General features: G+C 36.2%; 1 protein-coding gene across 9 annotated transcripts in view; it reads left to right on the plus strand.

Moving 5' to 3' along the window:
• Window positions 1-25,063, plus strand: part of PEX5L (peroxisomal biogenesis factor 5 like) — a 270,558-nt gene that overhangs the window by 137,627 nt on the left and 107,868 nt on the right. For 4 of the 9 annotated variants that reach the window (XM_066347079.1, XM_066347080.1, XM_066347085.1 and 1 more), the window contains 2 exons: window positions 6,494-6,598; window positions 16,648-16,759. In XM_066347079.1, the coding sequence (XP_066203176.1) occupies window positions 6,494-6,598; window positions 16,648-16,759 (217 nt within the window). Of the gene's footprint in view, window positions 1-4,133; window positions 4,200-6,493; window positions 6,599-16,647; window positions 16,760-25,063 lie in introns of all 9 variants that reach the window. The other 5 variants (XM_066347076.1, XM_066347077.1, XM_066347084.1 and 2 more) reach the window with 2 other exon arrangements.

Below are 25,063 nucleotides of genomic sequence, written 5' to 3' on the forward strand. Positions count from 1 at the left end.
TCAACTTAGTCATAAAATACAATTTTTAGCATTTTCTTTATGGAGGGAGGAGCTCATGAATTCATAATGTCCCCCGGCACCAATCCCTTCAAGTTAAAGAAAGTGAACATGGCCGTGGTGGGCTTGGAATCCCAGCCACTTTCAATGTGGGAGGACTAAAGTGAAAAAGCATAGAGATTGTTATCCACGACTTTGTCTCACCACCATGTACACAGTCTGGAGCGGTGTAACAAAAAGTACCAATTAGCACATACCACAAATTGAGGGTGCAAGAGTCGCATAGTACAATGCAATTAGAGCCGCTCCTTAGTCATCTCAGAAGACTTCCTAGAAAAGGTCATGGCTTGGAAAAGAGTGCACAGAATAATGCTGGAGAGAGAAAAAAAAGATAGTAAGGTAGAAATATTTGGATTCTTTTTAAATGCCTGAGGTCATTAGTTTAAATAGAGAGGCACCAATTTCTTCACTGCAACTTTACTACCCATATTAAGGAATCACATTATTTCCAGCTAAACACAGATCACTGAACCAATGGTGAATTTATTATAATTTGCGAGTTCTACATAAGAATCTCTAACTAGGAAAAGACAAAATTCTATCCATTCTTCCTGATTGTTTACATCTAGATCTGTGCTTCCTTTTGGGATGTTTGGAAATAACGATTGATCAGTATGCCCAGATTTATGTCTATTTGTACCACTTTCTAAATTGATGAAACATTCTGATCAAGGGGGAAAAATAAGTTAAACATAACTGCGATAAAACCTACAGGAACACGCTAAACGGTGAAAGGACACATATGGTAGACAAGGTTCACCAGCCAGAGGACACTGGGAAATATCGCTCTGACATTTTCCCATGCTGGGAGTTTGAAGAGAGCATGACCCCCTGACATTTACCTTCCTGAGTGAAAGAACGTTATTCTGGCTGTGCACGAGAGACAGAGAAACGCCATCAGAAATTAGCCTTTTCCTACAGGTGCATTTAATTTCAGGGTCCAGAATTTATGAGATACACAATTTTTTTAGCACATGCAAAACTGAATACCATTTCATTTCAAGCAAAGTTCAAAATATAGATGACAGGTATCTGTTTACAGGTATGTATATGTGAAGAAATGTATTCAATACTTTCATACTTGTAAGCTTGATGGTAGTTTGTCTATCCTTAAAACATTTATCCTAAAAAAAAAAACTATTAAATGTTGTAAAGATAAAAATGTTGAGGAAAATACATGAAAATGTCAGGCTTGTTATCTTTATCTTCTTATTTCTGTTTTTTTTCTCCATTTTTGGTAACAGCATGTATTAATTTTTGCAATCACAATAAAAGGAAGACTTTTTACATTTTTATTTCGATAATTTGGAGTTACCAGAGATGACTACTATAGTACTCTTTTGCTTTTCCTCTAATGTAGTATATCTCTACAACATCTATTTAATATCTCTGATAAAAAGACCCTGGTTATTATTGATAAATTAAGAGTAATAAGCACTGGCCAGTTGCTAAGTGGCTAGAGCATCAACCTGGTGTATGAACATCCCGGGTTTGATTCTGGGTCAGGGCACACAGAAGAAGCTACCATCTGCCTCTCCTCCCCTCTCCCTTCTCTCCCTCTTTCCCTCTGGTAGCCAGTGGCTCCACTGGAATTGGTTCAAGCGTGGCCCCAAGCACTAAGGAAGCTTATTGGTCTGAGGACATAATGGGCATAGGTGCTAAAAATAGCTCAGTTACAAGGATCTGCCCTAATGGGGGTTTCCAGGTGGATCCCTAGTCAGGCACATATGAGAGTCTGCCTCACTATCTCCCTTCTTCTCACCTAAAAATAATAATTATAATAACAATAATAATTTTTAAATTACTAAACTTAGTAGCAATCGAATCTGCAAGTAGAAAACTGCTTATGAATGAACTATGTAATTATGGAATAGCATGCTTTATGTATTGCAGGCACCCAAAATAGATCCCAGAAAAAAAACCCTAGTAAAAATGACATTTAACAGCACTTGAGTTACCATTTTAATCAGAAATAGATGGATGCTAAAGCTTATAAACCTAATAAGATTTACAGAATAAAAAGAAGTGAGATGCATGACATGCTTAGTTTAGTTCTTCATGGAGACAGAAGAAACAAAAACATTTTGTTAGATTTGTGCTCATAAATAAAGTTGTGGGTGGCTAAATCTTATTGACCATTGTAGATTGAAGAAAAGATTTCTCAAAAATGTTTGCCTGATCCAGCCTGTAGCATTACACTGAGAAGTGGATACTGCCCAAAACTTGGACGATTTCATGAACAACCAAACGTACAGCAGAGTCAGGAGGGCTGCGTGGGAGAGCCCTCCATCCTCCGGGAGCCGGATGAAGAGTGAACTGAGTGGCGGGCAGGAAAGCTCACCGGTGGGGGCTGCATTCTCTTCTGAGCTTAGTTAGCCACAGACTAGCCTTGAGGCCTTGGCCAAATCACTCGTCTCTAAGCCTCCATGTACCAAACCACCTGGCGAAGGTATTTTATACCCCACAGACGCCTCATGCACTCAAATATGTAAAAATACAAAGAACACCTGACAGAGTGCCCAGCGCATCGTAGCTTCTCCAAACAATTGAGTTCCCTTCCTTGTGAGACAGGCCTGGAGCCAACGCCTCCTCGTCTGAAAACATCTGGTAGTTTCGCCATCAGCCGTCCGGCCTGAGATGAGCCCGTGACTTCCAATGCTTTTTACTCTGTTTCTTATATTCCATATTTTAAAAAAGAGAAGTGAGCCAAAATTGGGTTTTCTTAATAATTTTAGTGTCACTTGCTATACTTCCTTTGTTTCATTCATTTATGCCTGGTCTTGTAATAGAAGTTAATGAAAGGTTATTCTCAAGAATGCTTATTTGTTTACAAAGCTATAATTTTATATATCTCTTTTTTTTTTTTTTTTTTACAGAGACAGAGAGAGAGTCAGAGAGAGGAATAGATAGGGACAGACAGACAAGAACACAGAGAGATGAGAAGCATCAATCATCAGTTTTTCGTTGCGACTCCTTAGTTGTTCATTGATTGCTTTCTCATATGTGCCTTGACCGTGGGCCTTCAGTAGAGCCAGTACTGCTTGCTCATGCCAGCGACCTTGGGTCCAAGCTGGTGAGCTTTTTGCTCAAGCCAGATGAGCCCACACTCAAGCTGGCGACCTCGGTGTCTCGAACCTGGGTCCTCTGCATCCCAGTTCAACGCTTTATCCACTGCGCCACCACCTGGCCAGGCTATATATCTCATTGATGAGGAAACAAAATCATAAAGAGAAACATCAAAGCATTTGCTACAGCAAGTCACCAAGAAAAATAGTCAAAAATATCTTAAGAAACTCAACAAGGCAGTGGAAAAAGTGGTTTTGAAGTATTATTTTAAAAGAAATAGGCTGAAATAATTGCTGGAGGGTGTTATGATGTGATGATCAACTTGGAAAGTCCCACCATCTATTCTGTTGTTGTTAAGAACGACGTAAAAGCACACAGGCTTATTGTCATCTGAGCTCACTTACACGCTTGAATGTATATTCACTGATTATTTCATCTTTGCTATCTTCATGTTATTTCAAATAATAGATTGATATTTATCCTTCGGTGTGGTTATATTTAGAAATTGAGCTTGAAATCAAAATAATTATGTGTATATAGTTCTTAACAATGTGTTAAAGCCATCGACTTCAAAAAAGGGAAAAAAAAGACCTGTAGGGTTGTGTTATTATCAGCCCAGCGGAGCTGCTGGCAAGCAAAGTTGTATAGTTTTATGAATTGCCAAATCAGTTACCAGTCAGGTTCTGAATTTTAGAAAGTTTATCCCATAAGATAAATGGACAAGTCAAAAATAATACAGCTTGATTATAAGATACCAGGTGGAGGTGGCGATATGATCTGGGGGAAGTCTTGCGTTGACATAGGAGTGCATTCACTTGATTTGGCGATGGTTTTAGACACTGTATCCGGAACCATGGCAGTGCCATTGTGGCAGACATGACCGTTCTGTTCTCGAGCTGCACCACACATACAAAACAGTGAGGTTCTTGGGGTGATTAACTCAAAGCCAAAAGGCTATAAAGAAACAATTTTCTAGCAGGCACTAACATGGGTATCATGACTCTTTTCAGGTAGTAGGTGTAACCTTGAAGAAAAAGTGGCACTGTCTTCAAAAAAGTGACCTGACCCTGGCTTTGGTGGGTTCTTCTGCAAGAAATAAAAAGCACCGCATGTGTTAATTATACATCCTTTCTAGCTGACCACTGCTTTGTTCTAGAGTTCAGCATGAAAGGACTAATTTTTGTTTGTTTTTTTGTTTGTTTGTTTTAGTGAAATGGCATGTCCGTTGCTAATTCTAGCTATTATAGTTGCACATGTAAAATATATCTATACATAGTTTATGGATTGGTAGCATTTCAAATAAATAGTGTATTGAAATACTGACCTGAAATTTTTGAGATGCTCATCAATTGACATTTTCTTTTCTTAGCTCAAGATAATAGTCTGAATTATTTTTTTAAAATTATTCCTTATAACACTAGATTTGTTCCTTTAAGAATGGTAGGAATTTCAATATAAGCATGCCACTTCGTTTATTGCTATCTTATTAGAACTTCTTGGAGCATGGAAAAAAATTCTTTACAAATGATTTTACGCTTTTGAAAAAAATAAGCTGCAAAAATATTTGTTAAACTATATTTAATCTGTAAATAAGTGTAGCTTATAAAAGTATACTAAGCTTATAGTATGTAATGTTTCATCCAAATAACTTATATTTTGAAAAATGTAAAATAGTTTAATAGTGCCATAATAAATCTTTTCCCAGAATTCAGAATTGTATGCATCTCCGTTTTAGGAAGTTCACATTGCATCATTAAAGAATAAACCAGGGATTGTTATGCACCCCAATTTTTATATAATGAATCATTGCTTCCCGTTTTATCCCAGAAGTCAGTTATTCTAAGAATTGTGGCCATAAAACTTTTCAAAACATATTTGATAGTAAGTACTGTTATATCTGATGAATAAACTCTCTTGTAGTTTTTATTCCAGCATGGAAATAACACATTATTATTCAATAATGCTAGTTCTTAAATCAAAAACAAAAAGAAATAAACTTTTGGGAATCATAAAGAGATTCACACATTTTAAAATATAATAACTACAGAGTTTTCTTTGTTTTCACAAATAAAAGCTGCCACTTATTACATTTTAGAAAGGAATGCCTGAGACAATGGACAATGTTTTGCTTCCTAGAATAAACCTACCTTCTAAATCCTTAAAGCCCTATGCAAGAACATGATACCAATGTAATTCTATCCTTTTGCATTGCATAGAAAGCATCAAGATTTATTAACCTTTGGAGCTAATACTGACCCTAGCTCTTAATTCCCTTTCAGACAACAGACTCCATATGTCCATTTTTATTTATTTGCCTGTGATATCTCTGTATGCTACATTTGTATTTTAGGTAGATTTACAACACAGATATTCATGTGTGCTTAGTATAAAATTATTTTATCCAGAGAGGCTCTGCCCAGCGACCTAAGAATATGGAAGTTTTCTGTTTTTGAAGTGTTTAAAGATTATTTAATTTTTACATAGTATGAGATGTATCTAACTGGGTTGAGAAGGTGATATTTTATTTTTTCCATTATGCCATTTCTACTCTCAAAAACTTAATAATCTAGTAAAACAAAAAAAAACAAAAAAAACAGAAAGCCAACATACCCCTTTATAGTCTATAACTCTGCTTGTATAAGACAAAAAAAAGTGTAGGGAGACATATATACCTATATCTATATTTATATCTATCAGTGCCTCAATTATTCATCATTTTTATTTACATCTGAATTTATGGTATTCTCCAATGAAAAGACATTATAAAATTCTGTTGAAGTTCTTTGGTGTCAAAAACATTGTTACAGATTTTTTTTCATACTGTCTCCACAAAATAAGCTGGGTAAATTCCTGTAATATTAAGCTACTGAAGAATATTAAAGGTTTTTATGACACTTTTACTTTTTTTATTGCCCAATCCATTAAAAAATAGCAGACTCTAGCGACCACTCACCAAGTCTTCTGTGAGAGTCCCAGACCCCTCACTACTGTCATACAAAACTTTTAAGAATTACGTAGGAATGATTTATAAATGAACATTAACAGGCAATCCGTGATGTTTTTAAATTGATACTATAAAAATTATGTTCATGTCATGTAAATTGCCTTAAAATATATTATACATATAAAATACTATGTTAAAATTAAATATAATGTCAGCTGTAAAGGTGGAAAAGTAGCTAACTAAAAGTTCACAATCTTTTTTCAGATTTTGTGTGTTTTCTCTTCAGCCAAAAGCCTCAAGATTCACTTGCAGCAGCCTACCTCTTCATTTATGTTGGATTGCTCTTTAAACATTAGAATATCTTGTAATAAATAATAAGTTAAGGATTTCTCCTGACACAAGTCATTGTTGATTTCACTGTTATAGGGAAAAGGCTCTAGGGCGGCAGATAAGGCTGTTGCCATGGTGATGAAGGAGATACCGAGGGAGGAGTCTGCTGAAGAAAAGCCCCTCCTTACTATGACATCACAGGTGGGCAGACCTATAGGGTTCCTGTAGGAAGCTGACATATGTTAATATATCAGACATTGTGATTTTTAACTAGCAAAAGCAAAAACCATTAACTTGAACCAATTTTTTAAAAAGCACAGTTTCTATGAAACAATTATACAATATAAAATGAAAACCAAAATTGCTAAAAAAAAAAAAAGGAAAATTTCAGCATTTAGTTATTTATTTGTGGATATTAATTTACATTACTCAATTTTAGTTTAAAAATATGTATGTGCAAGTAAAACATGTTGCTTCTTTATAAAGGAGTCTTTTTAACAACTTTGAGAAAAAATAACAACCTAATGATACATTTGAAAAACAATAACCAAAAAGATCAAATTCCTATGAATAAATACAAGTTATATCATATACATATGTCAGTTTACCAGTAGAATATCTAAATTTTCTTAAATGTTAAATATATTTATGTTGTGACTATGCATACTACATATATGTCTATACAAATTTATGTGGATAACTAATTTACAGGAATGAGCCAGAAGTCCCTGAGTCTCCCTGCAGAAAATGGCATCTGTGACCTGTCTTATAGTTAGTGACCTTGACAACAAAAATATCTCTATTATAAGCACATGAGGGCCATTTTCAGCATTTATTATAACAAGCATAGAAAAAAACGTTTGCTTTTATACGCAAAGACATGCTGAGACTCTGATTTCTGTATGTCCTCGGGGACTTTTGAAACACCCTGTAAAATCCACATAAATGTGTATAATATACTCATCACCACTCTGTGGAACTATCCGTTTTAAATTCTTAAATGAAAAATATTTTTACTTGCATTTATCTTATAATTTAGATAGGTTGTTATCTTAAACATTTCTTTTTTTTCCATAATGCAGTAGTAAATGCAGTGATTCAGTTCCAATTATATGAACATGTCTAGAATTAGAAAAATATCCATTTACAGTACTCATGAAAGGCATTTATATCAAAAGCTAAATTATGGCAACTTATTTTCAGAATATCATCAGATCATATTCCCAGCTGCTGCCAACATGTGTCATTTTATTTTGTTCTAAACACTACGTTGTAAGTAATGAAAATCATAACATATAACATCAAAATTGAATATTAAAAAGTTATTGATTTTCAGGATATTGGGATAAGTTTTATGTTATGAGTTTTTTATCCATGAAGAAGAGATGTTTCTTCCCAATAACACAATAGTAGTTGGAAAGAAATTTGCTTTATATTTATTAAGGTCTCCATTCTTTACACAATTTACACAGTAAAACATACAGTTTTACACTGATCTCCTGCCCTTTGTAGAATTCATGTTTAAAATATTCAGTCCATAGTTTCTCAGGTCAGTGCTAAGGAAAGTGAGAACCGCTTTCATTTCTCAGCTAAGAACAGACCCACATCCATCCGTAGATAAGAAATATCCTCATTTTCAATTGGCCCTGCATTGCTATGTGCTTCCCAATAATCCTTTTCAAATGTCCAAAATTATCATTACCACCCAAGCTTGAATTTAAAAATTTAATGCAAAATAATATTTTTGATTTTTTAATTTAAAAAAATTGTGTTTATTACCATTTTCTCATATTCAGAACATTCATATGTAACAAGTTTTTTAATCCTTGTCTAATGTTGCATTAAATGTTTTGGAGGTATTAGTTATAATTTTACTGCATGAAGATTATATAATGCTTTCTTTGATGCATCATATTCTTGTTGCATACTGGCTAGTTTATGAATCAGCAGAGTTCTGATTCATAAAATGTAATGCACCTGTTGTGTTAATAATTTTATGGCATTAATTTAGTGACAGCTGTGATACAATTATTTCTCAGTCAAATGCACTTTGATTAGTTGATATACTTTTTCCACTGTATACAAGTGGCTTCTTCCCTGCTATGCACCACTGGCGTGCACAAGCCAAAAAAGCAGCAGAATGATCTGAAAAAGTGAGTACTACTCATGGCAACCACAGCATCCAGTCTGTGTACCATACCACATTCTTACTTGTGATCTGGTGTGAATGTAGTAGTGTCTTGAAACATGTTTGTCCCAGTGTCTTCTGTAAAGGTCCTTAGGGCATAGTGCTACATACTACTGAATACATCAACTCATCTTCATCGCTGGTGTGTTGATGCCAGTGGCTCATTCATAGATCTCAGATATGTCCAAAGCTAATTGCTGCTCTCTCAATACTGTTCTTGGGAAAATCACAAGGGATAAAATACAGAATAAGTCCTTGAAACACTGGTTTCTAACTTGTTTAGTAACTATTTATTCAACAAATTAATCGTAAGTGCAGAATACTTTACATTGAAGCATTTTTTATATTGTGTGATTATTATAATCACTTTGAGAGAGATTTAGCCAAACCGTGAAGTCACTTATATTACATTGAACAAAGTGAACAAAACAGAGAAGTTGACCAGATAGCCTGAGCTCAGAGATCACTGGACCTCTGAGAATGCTTTTTTGTTTAATTAAATTATTCTGTACTAAGAAACAATGTCAAGCACTTCAAAGAAGCTTAAATTCATGCTTAGACTAACACTTTAAATCAAACAGTATGTAAACAAATGTGCATTGATGAAAGGATTGGAGGGAAAAAAATAGTTGAATCATCAAGCCTTTGAGGAAAATGTTTCTCTAGACCTGTGCTGTCCAATACAGTAGGCACTGCCACAGGTGGCTACTGAGCGCTCTGTAACAGCCTAAATTGATATGTGCTATACACAGCAGATTTTGAAGATTTAATTCAAAGAAAAATAATATAAACTGGTACATTAATAACTTTTATATTGATTACATGTTGAAATGATAATATTTTGGATATATTGGACAAAATAAAATGTATTGTTAAAGTTAGTTTCACCTGGGCTTTGGCCAGCTGTCTCAGTAGTAGAGCATTGGCCCAGCATGTGGATGTCCCAGGTTTGATTCCCGGTCAGGGCACACAGGAGAAGCAACCACCTGCTTTTCCACCCTTTCCCCTAGCCCTTCTCTCTATCTCTCTCTTCCCTTCCCACAACCATGGCTCCATTGGAGCAAGTTGGCCTAGGCACTGAGAATAGTACCATGGCCTTTCCTCAGGTACTAAAATGGCTCTGGTTGCAATGGAGCAACGGCCCTAAATGAGAAAAGCATCGCCCCCTAGTGAGCTTTCCGGGTGGATCCTGGTTAGGCACATGCCAGGAGTCTGTCTTTCTGCCTCTCCACTTCTTACTTAAGAAAAATACAAAAAAAAAAATTAGTTTCACCTGTTTTTCACTTTTTTAAAAAAATGGCTACTAGAATGTTTAAAATCACCAGACTCTCAGTATATATCTATTGACCAGCATAGCTCTAAACTGTAATAGTATAAATAAATCTAATTTGAGGATAAAAGGGAAAACGATCTACTGAAGATTGATCATATTGCAAAAAAAAATTGCATTTTTTATGAAAATGACTTTAGCAAATATCTTTTTTTTATAAAGAACCTTAAGAAATTTTTATTTTAACCACATCTCCTGGTATTTTTTTAAGCAAAATATATCTCCTTCATTTTTTGTTAGAAAACATAGTGTCTTAAAACTATGTGTGCCAGACCTCTTATTGTTAAGGAAAAAAGGGGGTTTTCTGCAAATTTGAACCTTGTTTTTCTACCTATCCCCACCCCTTAAATTTCAGTATTGATTTAATTTTTATGTCTCATAAAAATAATGTTCTTGATTGGAAAAACATTCTCAAGGCTACTAAATATAGCCTGTTTAGGCTTCTATTACTAACTTGAAACAATTGCTTTATTAATGTTCTCTTGCCTGCCCTAGTGTTAGTAGTGCTCAAGTTGTGAGCAGTAATATCTGTTCATTTTTTCATAAATAAATTCACATTTATAAATCTAATCATCCTGACCATCCATCAGGACAGTATTTGCACTTAGTTGAAATTTAGATCAAGTCAAAGAGTTGGAAGTTATCACATGATTATCCTTTATAAGAAAATCCACTGGGACCCAGACAGTGAATAAAAACTAGGGTGAGGGACAGAACCATTAGTACTAAATTAGCTTATAAGAAATTAATTCTGTTTAGTGTCAGAGTTACCAATACAAAACTACCAAACTCTGCACACTTCAGGGACTCATGATAATGATTCAGGTGTATTGTCTTTTCAGTGGACTTAGTCAGTTAACTTAGTTTTGATATGGTCACTATTTTTGAAGGACGTTGTTCAAATTTCTAAACTTGGATAAGAGTAATGAAGCCATAAACAAATAGTTCAATTACAAAATTTTGAACAAAACCTACTTAACAAATGCTTTGAATCAACAGTGTCGCAAATAATAAAGACATTTTCAAAATGCATAAAGATATACCTATTAAAAGCATATGTGTGCTTTTATTTATATAGAAATAAAACAATCTTAAATTTATCTTATTATTTATATGAGATAGACAGGATATATTACTATGAATTTTTTTAAATCAACATTACAAATATGGGATATTTTGTCAGCTATTTTTTTTCAACATATTAGCTTCAATATATTAACATTTAAAATTATCCGTTAAGTACAAAAATGTTTAAAAATAAAAACAGGTCAGCAATCCAAAGTGTAAAGTTATGGAATAGTGAATTATTACCCTTTACATACCTTGTTTTATCATCTAAAATGTATTTTGGTTTGAAGTTAATTCTTAATGATATAAATTATCAAGAACCTTTAGCTCTATATTTTTTAATGAAACACCTAAACAATATATTGGTTAAATATATTTAAATAATGTGCCAAAGATTGATCCTATTGCAAGAAAAATTGTATTTTTATGAAAATGAATAAGCTTAAATTTAAATCATAAAACAAACTATATAAACATATACCACAGTTTAAGTAACAGGCAGGATTTAAAAGCGAAATACTCTCCTTTTATCTTGGTTAAGTATTCCCCTGCAGCTTAGATCATATAATAGTTTAATTTAATTTTTTAACATTGAAATTAGAGAAATTCAAGCAGAATTAAAGCAAATGCACTTTTAGACAAAGTTTAAAACAGATCATGATTCATTAAAACTGGATGATATTGTCTGTATTTTGTTCAACATGAAACATGGTATTGATATAAAATAAGAACCAGTTTGGTCCTGCGGAGGCTAATATTAGCCACATCAACTAACCAGTCTAAGTCATAAGTAAATTGCAGACATTTGACTGAATATTTCATTCACCACCTAGGATTACAAAGAAGGTGCAAGGTTCAATAGTGTTTTGAATTCTGAGAGACAAGAAGCCTGTGCATGCAAGTTCTGACCTATCTTTTAACTTCTGCTGCTTCCTTTTGTTTCCATATTCATAGATTGTGTAAAGGATTTTCCCTCAAAATCCCCAAATTTGAATCTCTGACTTAAAATCCCTGAGTGAGGTAGCAGTGTTAGGTCTTGGACTGTCACCATCCTCCCATCTGCATTCTTCCAAAGATGACGTGGAGCAGGCCTGTGCCCTCGTTTCCATTTTTCCCATTAGACATTCGCTCTTTTGATAGAAGCCTTGTTTGAAAATGTTCCTTTAAGTACTTCCAGGCTTCCAAACATTTAAATGATGTGATACTGGGGGATGGACTTAGATTTGTGGTTTAAATCCTATCGGGAAATTGGTAAACATTTCTGAGGACCACTGGCCTCTCTGCGAGCTGACCACACCAAGTATGAGATTGGGGGTGCTCATGCATCATTCTTTTGTCCAATTCATTATCTAATTAGACTATATAAAGTCAGCATTTATTAAACTGCCCCTATGAGACACAAAAATTAAGTGGATAAGGTCTGCACTCTCAAAGAGGTCCTGGTCTAGTGGGAGGAAAACAGGTGAAACTGGGTAAAGATGGGAACGTGCAGACACTGTAAGAAGGCGCTCGCTGCCCGGTGGGCCCCAGTGTGCAGTAGATGGGATCTTGAACAGCACATGACAATCTGTCACCATTAGAAAGGCCTTTGAACTCATCTAAATATTAAGAGGAGGACATCGGAGGACAAGGAATGAAAATTTAAAATATAAATAAAGTGAGACAAATGCCTTAGCAACTAAGGAAGGGATCACTCTAACTTGATTATGATAGATTGAACCAAAATTGCAGTCACTCCACCTCAGTTATTAAAAAAAAAATGGAAGCCTTTTGACTCACTTTTTATTATTTTTATAACATCAATGTACTCTGTACCCAAAGGATGAAATGTGGTAAGTTCATAATGTATTTTCAAACTGAAACTAGTAATTCTAAGAGAAAGGCAAGCAGTCTCCTATCAATGAATAAGGAGAGAATAAATGGCTATGATTTGGAAGTAAAGCTTAGAGAAACTATTTGGGGGGTTCAGTTCAGTTTGCAGTTTTTCTTTATTCTCAAGTCACTATAGGAAAACCATCACTTGAAAATGTAGAGGGAGGCTGAATGAAAAGCTGTTCTTACCTATACAAATAAAAATAAAATGACCTTAGTATGGTTAAAATAATGATTCCTAAATTCATCCAACTGAAGACACAGTTCAAAATTGGACTGTTTGAGATAGATCTTTTTATATCTTCAGTTTCTGCAAAGTCACTGTCCCATCTGGTAGCCATGTATTAAGCCCTTATATATGAAGACAGTCTATTCGAAGTTGTAAAGAATAGAAATATGAGTCAGCCATAGCCTCTGACCTCAGAGCTTATTAAAAAAAAAGCTTTATAGTATCTCCTCTTTGATCTTCTACATCTCAACCAAAACCAAATAACTTTCAGTCCCCAGATTACCTTTCCACACTATCTGAAATCTGGCCCTTTATCTTCCCCTTTGAGCGCTGCCACTGTTCCCCATTCCCACCAAAAGCTAAACCGCTTCAACTTAAAAACCACTGACTCAGAAACTAGTTTATTTCCTCTGATTTGTATCTATGGAAGAAAGCCACAGGAACAGCTCAACTAATGGGATTTGGGCAGACATAACACCTCTATCAGTCCTGATATGAAATGTAGTCAGAAACAAGGCAGTAGGTGTGCAAGAGACACAGACCTCAGGAGGCAGAGGATTAAAGACTGCAGAAGCCATGCTGTAGTCCTGGGGTCCCTGGGATCTCCCTGAACAACGTCCTCTTTGGTTGAGAAAATCCGAGAATGACAGAGGTGCTTTCTCCAGAAAATAAGTCTGAAGTGTGAAAAAGAAGAGAGACTCCCCCCTCAAAAAAAAACTCATTACCTTTGATAAAAGGACAGGCTTGTCTAAAAGGATAGGCCTCGATTTATTGTGCTTTTTCCTTTGTTTTTTCCATTTAGATGTTTATGTGGACAAAGGTCTTACTTTCCAGAATTCTTTTATCAAATTTAGACTGTCATTTTTCAGTGCTTACAACCAAAAGTATGTACAGAAATCTAACACCCAGGCTTTCTAAAACTAGAAATAATTTATGCCTATTCTACCTGGGAATCTAATTATATCTCAAATAAATAAATAAAAAGTATATGGGAACATTTGTAGACTATAATTTATACTTACTTTTATATAATAATCAATCTTAAAATCATGACTAAGAGAATAACTAAACTATTCTTAGTTATCTATCAATGTTATCACACTTTTTTAGAGAAATAATGGCTATCAAAGAGATAGTTAAGACATTGCACATACATATATATATGTATAACTTTTAACATATATATATATATAACTTTTAACATTGCAGTTGTATTGTTTATATTTACTCTTTGTACCTTATACACTTTAGCCAACAGGTCTATGAGACCTAGAACCCAGAGACCAAGTAATCAGAACGTACTGCTTGGTAAATGCAAACCTATTTCACTAAATTCTGGGAGTATAGTGAGGTGCCATATTTGGTGGTGACCTTCATCCTCCACAAATGTTTATAGCACATCAGAATCAAGGTCTCATTTTTCATGAGAATGATATAACCTGGAACTAAGCATTGTTGCAAAGTCAGGGTGCACATCACTCTGGTGATATAACACTAGATGGCTTCATTACTCTCAGTACGTATGGTTAAAAGAGCTAGTTCTACCAAGAAATATATATTAATGTACGAGTCCTTTGGATACTCTTGCATAACGAAGTTTTTACATGAACAAACTATAAATGAAATACACATCCTACAAAACTCAACATGTTGTCAGGAAAAGTATATGGAGAGTTTTGTGGCCTCCCAGAAAAGCTCACAGAATCACTGATGTTTAAACATCTCTTCATTTTCTAGTATATTGTATTGTATTCTATATAGTTCTTTCAACTACATTTCCAGATAATAAAATTGACTCTTATGCCATAAATATTTAAATCACTCCTTAACTCAAATAAACCATAGTATTTACAAAATTCAAGTATATTTCATTCCAGAAACATAAAAGTCTCACAGCCCTTCAATATTAAAAATAAATATGTATTCATTATAAATAAGATTGTATATGCAACATTGTTCAAATTCAGAAAACAAAATTCAAAGATACTCAGAGTTTCACACATAAATTAAAGGAGCACCCTCCCCCCCCAAAGAAAAATTAAGACCAAAACAGATCTTGGATAATTTAATTCCTAGAAAAATCTGTGAGTTTTTATGCATAGCAACACTAACCTTATAAAAATTCAAGAAATATCTATCACTGTAACTTGATGCTAAAAGGGGCGTTCTCAAGATTCGCCTCTTCACAATGTTCACATATAAATATGTATGAAAATCGAATTGCCAGCTCTATGTCAACACCCTAAACTCTAGTGAAGATCTGAGATTTATCAATGTTTAAATCATAGGATGAACATGAAAAAGTACCACTGTGCCTCTTGGTTTTCAGTGTCCAAATAATCACTAAATGTTTCCATATTCTTCCTTCAGTAGAAATAGCATTGCATTTTTTCTTCCCATACTTACCATTATTTGTAATTCTCTTGCCATCTTCCATAAGCTTTGTTATAATACCACTGATGCTGTGTTAAAGAAATAATGAAATTAAAGTGAGTAGAGTTACATAAAATATTTTGATTTGGTAGTACTCCAGAAAGCACCTCATTTGTTATTTTCTGTGTCTCTTAAAATACAGCCTTGCAAATAAGTATTTTTAAAATCTAGAAATTTTTTTTTTAGGCACACCCTTTTTTTTCTTTTTAATACTACATAGAAAACTAAATGGTTATGCCCATTTTAAGAAAGTTCCATTTAAAATTTCATAAAAAACTAAGACAGTTGTATCACAGTATGTATTTTTCCCTTAACCACAGAAACTTAAGAAACTCTGGGTTCAAGAGGTGCAGAATACCGGACGATAGATAGATGCCTGCCACTGATGAACAGAGACCTCCTAAAATTCAAACTGAACTGTTTCTGAAATTAGAGAACAAGCCAGTGGGAAAATATAATTGAATTTACAGAAATCTGCTTTACATATAGATTTTCATAAACTTATCTCCTGGATATGTAGTTAATATGACAGTTAATATAACAATATTTTGTACTCTTTCAAAAGAATATTTGTTACATTCTACAAAAGAATTCCAAGGAAATGTAGGGAAGGTCTTGTGCCAGTAGGTGACTTGAGAGGCTTTTTAAGAGAGGGAGAACGGAGTGTTTATCCCCACACACAGATCTGTGTGTGTGCTGTTGACCACAAAACACGGACTGCCTGGTCTTAACCAGAATGTGTCACCTCAAAGTCTAAAACCAATGTTCCAGGTCTCAGTAGGAACTTAATGTCCACGTGGAGTGGAATTGGCCCTTAGGAACAGTGATTCAATAGGTATCATTTTCCACATATTGAAATTAGAGAATAATTCTAAAACTGTTCTAAGAGAAGGAAAAAAGGCTTGAGCTTTAAAAATTGAAGTTGGCTGCATCAAAAAGGTTAACAGTGCTAAAAGGCTCATTCCCCATCCTTTGGTATTTTTTTTCTTGCCCCTACCCCATTATTTATTGGTTTATTTATATTTTTTTTGGTAAGCTTGCTATTCTCCTTTTGTTGCAAGGCTGCATTTTAACGCGTCTGATTCTGCTGTCGAACACTCCCTTTGACACCTGTGTTTATTTGTTCCTAGCTGGTGAATGAACAGCAAGAAAGCAGACCCCTCCTGAGTCCCTCCATCGATGACTTTCTCTGTGAAACCAAATCGGAGGCAATAGCAAGGCCAGTAACATCCAACACAGCTGGTAATTCTTTCACTTTTAACTGATCCTCGAGTAGAGTTAATTTTCACTATAGTCAAATGCACATTTTCTTTCCACGATGCCTTTTAAGTGGAGAATAATGTTTGCAACCAACTTTCACTTTAGAACGTATACTATTCATCATAACCCAATAAATCACATTTCATTACACTGTAAGGAAGGGCGGTGTGTATTACACAACCAAGTTTGCTGAACATTGGCATGCCGCTAATAGCAATGAATCACTTTTCTGTGCCTATTTTTATATTTACAGCTCATCTCAAGTCACATCACATTAAGAAATCTTTAAAACAAAAACATCTATTTTAGAGTAGGTTTTTTCAAGTTCTAGCTGGAAATACTTTGTATGACAGAAGTCAAATAAAATAAAAACATAGGTAGCCCCTTTGAGTAGATTGAAATAACAATTAAATGTCCTAGAGACTTGGGATATTATAGAACCAATTTTATTTTCATGTAAATATGTTACTTGTTCCCTCTTACAACAATTTATTTGAACACCCTTCTGAAATTAAGCATACTCAAACAGTAAACAGTCATCTAATGGGCACTAATAAGTGTTCATCCAGTGAGGAACGGAGGATGCCACAGGTATGAATGACACCTGCTCAGGTACCCTCTGCACCTCCCAGCTCTCGCTGATACTAAAACTAAGTCACCTACACAGGGCCCACCCTGAGGGAGCAACATGAGATTTGACTCAAAAGCTAATTTTCACCTTTTATATCAGAGATAGCCTTTCTGCTTTGATTTCATTCAGTCAACATTCAAAGGCGTGTTATTCAAATAAGAACGGAAAAGCGCATTCTGAATCAGAGAACAAAGGTTATGTTGGATTGTAAGAGAGAATTTAATGAAGAAAGGGGCTGAAATCATATATCGCCCTGTTAAATTCGTTCCATTTCCCCGTCATGTCCTCAGCTTGCTATTGCCTGGTGTGTTTTTAAAAAATGCTATAAATCACAACAACAAGAGTAACCACACAAGATGGAGGCATTTTATGTAAGAATGTAATCTACAGCCTCTGGGGTCGAAGTTCATGGTTTCAAACTTCAGCTCTGCCACTTTGCAACTCTATGTCCTAGTAAAAGGTGTTTAACTAAGCTCTGGCTGGATGGCTCAGTGGTAGAGCATCGGCCTGGCGTGCAGGAGTCCCGGGTTCGATTCCCAGCCAGGGCACATAGGAGAAGCGCCCATCTGCTTCTCCACCCCTCCCCCTCTCCTTCCCCTCCCACAGCCAAGGCTCCATTGGAGCAAAGTTGGCCCAGGCGCTGAGGATGGCTCCATGGCCTCTGCCTCAGGTGCTAGAATGGCTCTGGTCACAACAGAGCAACGCCTCAGATGAGCAGAGCATCGCCCCCTGGTGGGCATGCCGGGTGGATCCCGGTCGGGTGCATGCGGGAGTCTGTCTGACTGCCTCCCCGTTTCCAACTTCAGAAAAATATTTTAAAAAGCTGTTTAACTAGGTCTGTTTCCTCATCTATCTAATAATACATCTAGATCTCACAGGTTACTTGGGAAGACTAAATGAAGCAATCTATTCAAGTACATACTCAACACCATGTGAGCTCTAACAGGTATTACTATTACTGTACTATTAACTATCAGTTGAAAAATGGTATACTCAGTACTTTCCTTTTCAAATGCATTAACTCTCTGATATCACACCAAAACAATCATTTCCTAAACTCAACTATCATGTAGACTAATCAAGCAAATAAAATCGTGCTCGTAACGTTTTAGACAGGCAATGAAGTACATCTTTATGCTATCAGATCAGATTCATTCTCCTTATCTATGAAACTGGAGCTCCCCTCTCCAAAACCATTACAAAATCCACCTCAATATGCAACATTATTACACATCTTTAAACAAAAAAAAACAAAACATTTTAACATTCAAATAAATACCTTGGAGAGAATTCTCATTTGTGCCAATAATTTTATAGTTAAAATTTCTAAGCAAGCGATAGAGTTCTCATTTTCTGTCTACATTTTTACTAGAAATAGTAATTTTACAATGGAACATTGTCATTTTATAGAATAGTATGAAATTACATTGAGAAATCAGGACAGTCATTAAATATTGCCTATGACATCCAGGCATTATTTATATATGTCTTGACACTTAACATGGATAGTAAACATTTTGGAGTCAAACGCAGAAGAAATCCTGCTTCAAGTTTGTACCAAGTCAATCAAGCTGAAATTTAAAGAACTTTATATTAGATGACAAGCATTTATATTGGGCCTGTGTCTCCCAGTGAAAAATTAAAGTCAGTGTGCCACCACCTTGATTAGTGTTTATTTTTTTGTTTTGTTTTTGTTTTTTTACAGAGACAGAGAGAGAGATAGATAAGGACAGACAGGAACGGAGAGATGAGAAGCACCAATCATTAGTTTTTTGTTGCGCATTGCAACACCTTAGTTGTTCATTGATTGCTTTCTCCTATGTGCATTGACCACAGGCCTTCAGCAGACCAAATATCCCATGCTCGAGCCATCAACCTTGGGTCCAAGCTGGTGAGCTTTTGCTCAAACCAGATGAGCTCGCGCTCAAGCTGGCAACCTTGGGGTCTTGAACCTGGGTCCTTGGCATCGCAGTCCGACGCTCTATCCCAGAGGTCCCCAAACTACAGCCCGTGGGCCGCATGCGGCCCCCTGAGGCCATTTATCTGGCCCCCGCTGCACTTCCGGAAGGGGCATCTCTTTCATTGGTGGTCAGTGAGAGGAGCATAGTTCCCATTGAAATACTGGTCAGTTTGTTGATTTAAATTTACTTGGTCTTTATTTTAAATATTGTATTTGTTCCTGTTTTGTTTTTTTACTTTAAAATAAGATATGTGCAGTGTGCATAGGAATTTGTTCATAGTATTTTTTATAGTCCGGCCCTCCAACGGTCTGAGGGACAGTGAACTGACCCCCTGTGTAAAAAGTTTGGGGACCCCTGCTCTATCCACTGCACCACTGCCTGGTCAGGCTGATTAGTGTTTAAGAACTATAGTTCTTATATAAATTAACACAAAGTAAACAATATAAAAAATATTTCTCTTCCAAAGTTCAGTTAAATAATGAGTTTTTTTTCTCTACTAACTCTAAAAATAAAATTTATCTTCTGATTCATAGGAGTTCTAAATTATAATTTTTTTTTAATATTTCAATTATCTTTTTTACTTTTTCCTTGTTTTTTTACACTAGAATTAACTTTTTGTCATCCGTTGATGATAACTTCAAGCTGATCAAATAAAGATTCTTCTTTGCTATTAATATCCTTAAATTAGCCTGACCAGTTGGTGGTGCGGTGGATAGAGCGTCAGACTGGGATGCGGAGGACCCAGGTTCGAGACCCTGAGGTCACCAGTTTGAGTGCGGGCTCATCTGGTTTGAGCAAAGCTCGCCAACTTGGACCCAAGATCGCTGGCTTGAGCAAGGGGTTACTCGGTCTGCTGAAGACCCACAGTCAAGGCACATATGAGAAAGCAATCAATGAACAACTAAAGTGTCGCAACAAAAAACCAATGATTGATGCTTCTCATCTCTCTTTGTTCCTGCCTGTCTGTCTCTATCTGTCCCTCTCTCTGATTCTCTCTCTGTCTCTGTAAACAAAACAAAACAAAAAAAAATCTTAAATTATCTGTAAATCATCTATAATCTAGATAGATAGCTAATTCTTTGACCTTCTCAAACTGTGTCCATAGATGTTAAGTAGGCCAAGATCATTGCTAATATCCTTGATTAAATGTGGCAAATGAATATATATTATACACAGATGTATATATCAAATGCTCTGAAAGTAACTAGACAATAGATGTTTTAAGTTAGTGATTATATTATAGGACAAATAACTACTATAAAACTTGCAATAATAACTCGTTGTCTGTATTCTCCCAAAATATCTACTATATGTCTATGTATAGGAAAGACTCTTTTCTAAAACACAAGAAAAATAGGGTTTCTGTTTTGCTTTATCAGTCTATATAATCTAGAAGAATTGTATTCATAAACTTAAGTCATTAGGTAGACAGTTACTATATAAGAAAGAGTTTTCATGGTTTAAAAAAATAATAATCTCAGGCCCTGACCAGTTGGCTCAAAAGTAGAGCATCGGCCTAGCATGTGGAAGTCCTGGGTTCGATTCCCAGTCAGGGCACACAGGAGAGACACCCATCTGCTTCTCCACCCCTCCCCCTCTCCTTCCTCTCTATCTCTCTCTTCCCCTCCCACAGCCGAGGCTCCACTGGAGCAAAGTTGGCCCAGGCACTGAGGATGGCTCCATGGCCTCTGCCCCAGGCACTAGAATTGCTCCGGTTGCAGCAGAGTAGTGCCCCAGTTGGGCAGAGCATCGCCCCTGGTGGGCATGCTGGGTGGATCCCGGTTGGGCGCACACAGGAGTCTTTCTAACTGCCTCCCTGTTTCTCACTTCAGAAAAATAAAAAATAAAAAATAAATAAAAAAGATTCTTATGGTCTGACCTGTGGTGGCGCAATAGATAAAGCGTCGACCTGGAACACTGAGATCACCAATATGAAACCCCAGGCTTGCCTTGTCAAGGCACATATGGAAGTTGATGCTTTCTTTCCTTCCCCCTGCTTTCTCCCTCTCTAAAATAAATAAATAAAGTCTTAAAAAATATTTTTAAAATGATAAACATTTTTAAATAAATAAGTAAAAGATTCATATATATTAGGGAAAAGGTACTCTTAACAAAGTTCACAATTCCATCACAGCCACCTAATTAAATAAAACATCTTAATTGCAACATTAGTGTGTAACATTTGCAAAATATATATTTATGAAGCTCAAGTAGTCATGAACCAAATGGCATGCCTCTAGAGAAAGCTACGAAATTCGGGAAGCAGCTATAATTACTTACATATTCCAATAAAAAGGCAAAAGTTAATTGAATTACTTAAGTCTAATTAATCTATTTCACATCATTGGCAAAATGCTTCCTGCAAGGACTTTGCTTTGTAGCCACTATATTAAAGAATGTCATGTTTTCTGGAATGCCAGGGTGTCTCACAAACAGGACAGAGACTTGATCAGCTCCCTGGGCACATTCTGTGGCTGCGCCAGTCAAGTGTGTTCCACGGGTTGTCCTCTCTCACCACTCCCTGTATAATTATTCCTTAAGAGAAATCCTCTAAAAACCTGGGGCTCATTATACTGTAGTGGTGTTAATAGCATGTGTTTACTAAGTATCAAATCAGGCCTTCATTAGGGGGGCTACTTTATTCTGTTTTAATCAACTGACCTCCCAGTGCCCAAGTAATCTAGTATTCATAAACATCTGCAGTACCCTGAGGGAGCCGTCCAGTGCAACAGGGTGTGATCCTCAATCAGGTGTCCTTGAAATAGATAGAAACACTTATGTCTTCTATCTTAAGGAAATTTCACCCAATGAAATTAGGTTAGCAAAAAAAAAAAAAAAGTTCCTGAAATTTCCAACTATTTAAATTATGCCTCAGACTTACCCAACCTACCAAATAATTGGGAGCTAAACAAAAAATAATCAAAAAAGCCACATCAGTAGAATCAGCACATTGCCTCCAGATTCAGATTAAGTTTAGAGAGGAGTGGTGAAGCCTATAGACTTGGGAGTGACAGAGCCTGTGTTTGAGTCCCTTAGGGCCAACATCCTACCAGGTGTATGAGTTCCCTGTTGCTGCTGTAACAAATTACCACAGATGGAAGAGCTCCAAACAACACTGATTTATTATCCTACACTTCCTTGGAAGTGAGCAGGCTTAAAATCAAAACGGCGGCAGAGCTAAATTCATCCTGAAGGCTCTAAAGAAGAATTTATTTCTTCGCCTTTTCCAAACTTCTAGAATTCCTTTGTTGTGGTCCCTTCATCCATCTCCAAAGCCAACAGCATACCCCAGCAAGCCTGCCCCCATACACACACACCCATACTACACTTGCACATATACATTTTCACATCCATGACAAGAGGTGGTTGTTCTAATTTAAACACACAGATTCTGGAACCCAAACCTTCATATGTCTAAGAGAATCTTTTAAATTGAGGTAAGAAAGCCAGCAGAGCAGACACCCCTTTCTGGACCATGATATGCTCTTTGAATGTACCATGTGGAAATGTGAGACACTTTATTTTTTTAAGTCTTAAGTACACACACACACACACACACACACACACACACACACTGAAATGTGATTTGTCTCCCAAAAGTGAAAGGCTGCACCCAGCCTTCTATGCTTGTGAAATCACGGTCTCCAGGGATTCTCTAAGTTGCAAAACTTTCTATACAAACTTCAAGCCACCCCCTTCATCAACTAGGTAACAAATAAGTCCGTTAGCATGTGCCAAGCATTTGTTTCACATTCCTGGGGAAAGAACAAAGGAACAGGGAGCTCAGAACAAACACAGGAAGTGCTGAGGACAGTTTGGAGGGGAAAAGAGTGTTAGCTGAGCCAAGTTTGAATCCACAATTCACTTCTTAACAAACTCATTTATTCTGCATGGTGAAAAGCAGACATAGAATTAAATTAATATTCACCTGTTATTATTTATTACAAACATACTAACTATAGACAAAGTAGACGAGTCCTGTATAATTTGCTTCTAAAAGGAGTGTGGGAGCAAGTGACTAATTCCTAATTGTTTCTACGATTAGTAAAAAGTCATATTTGGCATTCCAGAGACTGTTTTCTACTTCTTTCCTTCTATTATAAGGAAATCATGGTGGGTCTAAAATTCCTGCTGATATTACAGGGGCCTGGCTATTTTTATTTATACATTCAAAGGATATGAAATGTGTGGCGTCCTCACCTCCCTTGGCTGCGTGCCACACTTACATCATAGACATCAAGCCAGGCGGCTTAGCTCTGAAAACCACCTCTCCCTCTGCCCCTACTCACGTCCTTGTTAGCCACAAAGCACTCCTAGGGTCTCAGAGCATCTGAGCATCGGAAAGGGGCTTCCATCTCCTCAGGAAGACTCGAATGAGGTCAGCTGACACTTTCAGGCCATGCTATGATAAATGTACTTTACAGCGTCTTCTGTAGATTCAATATCTTTGTCTCATCCTCCATTTTATCCCCGGTGGTTTTTCCTTTCTGGAGCTGACTCTTGCCTGAAATAAAAAGAATCAGGAAAAATAGAAGATCAACTAAAAAGAAAAAGAACTAAAAGAAACATCACAAATTGACCACCAAAAATGGAAATGACATTTATTGAGTACCCATTCTATACTTGGCATTGCATACATTCAATTTACAAATCAGAAAATGTAATCTCTGTATCATACCTAAAAGACTATTCATTCCATATTTTTCAGAGAGGCCAAGAAACTTACTCCAAGTCACACAGCTAAGCCATAGAATAGCCAAGTCTTTCCACTTCACCATCAACATTACAACCCCTGTGATTTATTATTGAAACCAGAAGACAAGATCAGGAAGAGTAAAGCCCGACACACTGTCTTAAGGATCCCATGGGGATGCCTAGCTCGTGAGGACAATGCGGAAATCCTGGCTGTGAGCTCAGTTGAGCCTGCCCCTGCCCTGAGTGCAAGGGGAATCAGGTGGAGGCGAGCTGAGACAGCAACAAAAAATCCATTCCCTACCAAGAGGAAAAGCAGAGATCAGAAAGAAGCAGTGGTGGCGCCAAGAAGGGTTAACACAAGGAGTTCTATTGGCACTTTGGTGGGTTTTCTAAGCTAGCTCGGTGAGAGATCCTGAGCCAAGAAGCCACAAGGCCAGCTCAGAGCCAGCCTCTCCGCTGTAAAGGCTGGTGGGGAGGGAGTGCTGATGGCACTTGCTCTCACCAGAAATTCACAGTTCTCACAGTGAGCTAGTCAAACACTGGGTACTTACACTGTAAGAGCAAGAAGAATGAAGAGTTTCAAAGCTTGCCTTTTAAATTTCCATTTGCCAAGTTTGCATTTGAGCAAATTATTATTTCTACCTACATTACAGTATTTAATACCATGTAATCAACCTGCTAGGAAGTAAAAGTCTAACTGTTTTATGATTTGTTACATTGAAATTTAAATTTGCATATTAAACAGCAAATACATTAACATATGTACCTATTTATCAACTATGGATTATAAAACATCTCTCCAGTTGAGTCCAAACAGCAAGACATTTTCTGATTGAACAAGCATGCTTAATTAAATAAAAGAGAATTAACAATATTTCTTTATACTAGTTTAATAGTTTGAAATTAAAACACAAAGACATTCAGAAACTTTACCAAATCATCCTCGTACTGTTTCACAAGCACATCTTTGAAAATGATAGATTGACTCTTGTTTGCAAA

Source organism: Saccopteryx leptura, chromosome 8 (assembly GCF_036850995.1).
Source record: "Saccopteryx leptura isolate mSacLep1 chromosome 8, mSacLep1_pri_phased_curated, whole genome shotgun sequence".
NCBI lineage: Eukaryota > Metazoa > Chordata > Mammalia > Chiroptera > Emballonuridae > Saccopteryx > Saccopteryx leptura.